This window comes from Arvicanthis niloticus, chromosome Y (assembly GCF_011762505.2).
Source record: "Arvicanthis niloticus isolate mArvNil1 chromosome Y, mArvNil1.pat.X, whole genome shotgun sequence".
NCBI classification, from domain to species: Eukaryota; Metazoa; Chordata; class Mammalia; order Rodentia; family Muridae; genus Arvicanthis; species Arvicanthis niloticus.
The window spans coordinates 9,795,902-9,799,920 of NC_133431.1; the positions used below are offsets into that span (position 1 = coordinate 9,795,902).

The window sequence follows — 4,019 nt, forward strand, 5'->3', positions numbered from 1 at the left end:
AAGTCACTGGCACCCCAGAGACCACCAAGAACCTACTGCAATGCAAATACACAAAGTTGTATTCCAGAAGTTGCCAAGGTTGTTCCTTGTTGTGCACCTGGAGTCAATCATGTGTGAGAATCACCCAGGTGTTATTGGTTTCAAAGGCATAAATGAACCTGTCATGCAGAGCAGCTAAGGCATGGCAGGGTGAAAGGAGTGCATGACAGAAACACAGTTAATCCTAGTCGCAGGGGAAGAACCCAGCATATGGACGATGTAACAACACTTCCGAGAAGATGTCACCTCAGTGATGCTGGTTTCTACTTCATCCCCACTAATTTTTTAACTACAGCCAACCAGCATCAATTGTCTCAGTCGTCCCTTCTAGTCTTTCCTCCCAGAGCCACATGGACAAAGCTGCTGAGTTCCTCTGCCTGCTGAGGCTGGAACACGGCCCCTTCTAATAACATCGCTTCCAATCACTAACCCTGGAGTCACCATTCAAAAAAAGACCGTGACCTGATGGTGACAGGGTAATAATTTTTTAAGCTGAATCTATCATGGAGCCTATGGTCGGTCCCACCATAAATTTCATTATTATGTGGACACAAATTATAGTATATCAAGTACATTGACATAAAATAGACCTTTTTACTTCCAGAAGTTATAGCCACATTCCATTCCATGATGTTGGTACTTGATTCGGTAATAAGGACTAACATGGCCTCAGATGGCAGCGTCCGCCGGGGCCTCAGGGCCTCACCCTCGTTCCTTGTGGATATGTCTCCACGTTGTGTCGGCTAGGAAATAAATCATCGGAAAATCGATAGAGATGATGAAGGTGCGTCTTCTAATTCATCAATCGGATGCATCAACTATAAAACATAAAATATGAAATATAAAAATTACATATAAAATACATTGGATATAACTTCTAAAATATAAAATTAAAAATTAACTTAAAATAGAATGGAAAAAACATTAAATATAAAACATCAATATAAATTATAGGATAAATGTAAATATAAAATATAAAATAAAACAAAATGACACATTAAATATGGTAATATAAAATTTTTAAAAATTAAAATGGAAAATAATATAAAATATAAAATAAAATGTACAATGTGATATGAATATTTCACTATAAAATGAAGAATATAAAATATAAATTTTAAAATTAAAATATGTAATAAATACAAAATGTACAAAACATAAATATAAAATATAATATAAATATAATAAAATAAATTAAAAAGTAAATAAAATATAAAATACATCAAACATAAAATATAAAATTAAAAAGTGAAAGTAAAATAAAATAGAAAATAATACAAAATATGAAATTTAACATAAAAATAAAATATAACACACAATATATAAAACATAAAATAAAATTTAAATATATAAAATGTAAAATATAAAATATAAATATGTAAACGTAAATAAAATTAAAATAAAATATAAAACATAAAGAATAGAAAATAAAAAATTAACAGTGAAGTAAAATATAAAATAATATAATATAACATTAAATATTAAAAACAATATATAATATATATGATATAACATGAATATAAGTAGAAAATAAATAATAAAATTAACTAAAACATAAAATATATTAAATTTAAAATATACAATAAACTATAAAATGTAAAATATAAAACATACGTATAAAACATAAAATAAAACTAAAATAATATACATGAAATATAAAATATAAATTATAAAATTAAAAAAATAAAAGTAAAGTAAAATATAAAATTAAATATAATATGAAAAAATTGTATACATAAAATATAATGAAAACATAAAACATAAAATAAAAATAAATATGAAATAAAATATAAAATATAAAATAAAATGAAATAAATTTAAACTTCAAAATATATAATAAAATGTAAAATGTAAAATATAAAACGTAAGTATAAAGCATACTGTGAATACAAATTATAAAATTAAAATAAAACATAAAATACATTAAATATAAATTATAAAACAGAAAAATAAGAGTAAATCAAATTCTAAAATAACGTAAAATATGAAATCAAATACGAATAAAAACTGAAATAAACTATAAATATAAAGCATGATGTAAATATGAGTAAAAATACGTAAACTTTTTAAAAATAGTTTAAGAAATGAACTTTAAAGATTTTAAAATAAAAATCTGCTTGGACTTTCAATTCTACACCTGGCTGTGTGAGGGAAATAAAATTGTTAAATATCACACTGCACGTGTCACTTCCTCTCGGACGCTGTTTGACTAATTGTGCTTCAACATACGGCGAAATATGGAAAACAGTAATAATCATAATTTGTCTATAGCATGTTTCATATTTTATATTTTATTTTATTCATTTTATGTTACATTTATATTTTATTTTATATTATTTTATATTTTCATTTACTTAACTTTATTTTATAATAATAATGATTTGTCTATAGCATGTTTCATATTTTCATGTTTTATATTTTTTCATATTTTATTTTATTCATTTTATGTTACATTTATATCTTATTTTCTATTTTTATTTACTTAATTTTATATTTGTGGCTTATTTTATCCTATTTTTAATTTACTGTACTATATTTTATTATATTTTATCTTATTTAGGTTTTTTCATATTTTATATTTATTTTAAATTTTTATTCGTTTTATTTTACGTTTTATATTTTGTATTTTATTTCATTAGAATTTTATTTTCATATTTCATTGCACATTTTATATTTATATTTTTATTTATATTTATTAGGATCCTCCCAAGATGATTATTGATTTGCACTGACTGTCATCAACTATGTCATCAACTATGGATCCGTATTGATTAATTATCAGTTATTGATTATCAACTATTGATCGGTATTGATTACTGATCAGCAATACCTGCTGATTATCGATCGTTGATTACCATCAGCATTGAACATTTTTAGTTCCTGACCAGCATCGACTATTCGTCATTGATTACCATTGATTACCTTTTATCGTGAGCATTGATCTTCATCTGCATCCCATCACCGTCATGCCCCTGCCTCTGCCTCCTGAGTGCTGGGAACAAAGGCCTGCGCCACGATTTACTGATTAACTCGATTATTGATAATTGATTAGTATCGATTGGTATCGACGGGGTGGGGGCCACCACGGGGAATCACGGGATCGATCTCCACCGCCAACACCTCCGAGGAAATCCGGGATCGCCGCCGTGCGCCTGCGTGGGTCGCCGTCGCCGGCTGTGACGTCACGGAGAGTCCGACGGGGTTGGCGGGAGTCGCGGCGGCCGTCGGGATCCCGGTGCGGCCGCCTAGCGGGCGCGGTGACGTCACACGCCAGCGCCGGAGTCGCGGGGTGACGACCGCGGTTCGCGGACGCCCCGGTCACCGAAAGCCGCTTCCAGCGTAACCACATCAGCTTCCGCCCCGCAGGGTCGGCTGTGAGCGCGACCGGAAGTGCCCTGGCGAGCGCCAGGGAACCGGAAGCGGCGCCGCGTCTTTGGGCCGAAACGCCTCTCCGCCCTTCCCGAGGCGCGGGCCCGCCCTCCCCGGAAGCGGAAGTGCGTCACAGACGCCCTCAAGGCGTGGCCCGCAGCGGTGGGCGGGGCCTAGCGACGGTGAGCCGAGGCCCCGCCCACCCCGGGGCCGCGCCGATCCGGTTCTATCCGGCTTCTGGTCTCCCGCGGCTTCAAGAGAGGAAGAGGCCGCGGCAGGAACGCGGCGCCCGCGGGTGCCATGGCGAGGAGGGCGGGGTTAGGGCGGATCCGGGGCGGGGCCAGGCGGGGGGCGGGGCCGGTGGGAATCCAGGTCTGTCTTTACCATTACTGAGATCCCTTCTGCCTGTGGGAGGGGCTTAGGAAACGTCCTATGATGTCAGTGTGGGAGGAGCCAGGGGACTGAGTGACGTGGGCGGGGCCGGGCCGTGTGGGCGGAGTCATCGTAAATCCCAGTCTATTGACAGTTCCTGAGTGGGTGGGGTTTACGTGTGGGGCGTGGCCGTGACGTGAGGGTTCCTCTTTATCTTGTTTTTGAGTGAAAGTTCGTTG

At 35.3% G+C, this 4,019-nt stretch overlaps 1 protein-coding gene across 1 annotated transcript; it reads right to left on the reverse strand.

The window, feature by feature from the left end:
* Positions 1-502: 502 nt before the first annotated feature.
* On the reverse strand, positions 503-3,710 carry LOC143437294 (uncharacterized). The gene is made up of 3 exons (XM_076922103.1): positions 3,612-3,710; positions 2,962-3,517; positions 503-857 (listed from the first exon to the last, which is right to left on the reverse strand). The coding sequence occupies exons 1-2, from the start codon at positions 3,708-3,710 to the stop codon at positions 3,074-3,076; spliced, it is 543 nt and encodes a 180-aa protein (XP_076778218.1). The 3' UTR covers positions 503-857; positions 2,962-3,073.
* Positions 3,711-4,019: the final 309 nt, after the last annotated feature.

Excerpts from the sequence above, each read along its gene's own strand:
- LOC143437294 (XM_076922103.1), bottom strand. The coding sequence starts at position 3,710 with ATGGCACCCGCGGGCGCCGCGTTCCTGCCGCGGCCTCTTCCTCTCTTG. Across the intron at positions 3,518-3,611 it reads CGGATCGGCGCGGCCCCGGG|GGCGGGCCCGCGCCTCGGGA; the intron begins GTGGGCGGGGCC and ends GCTTCCGGGGAG.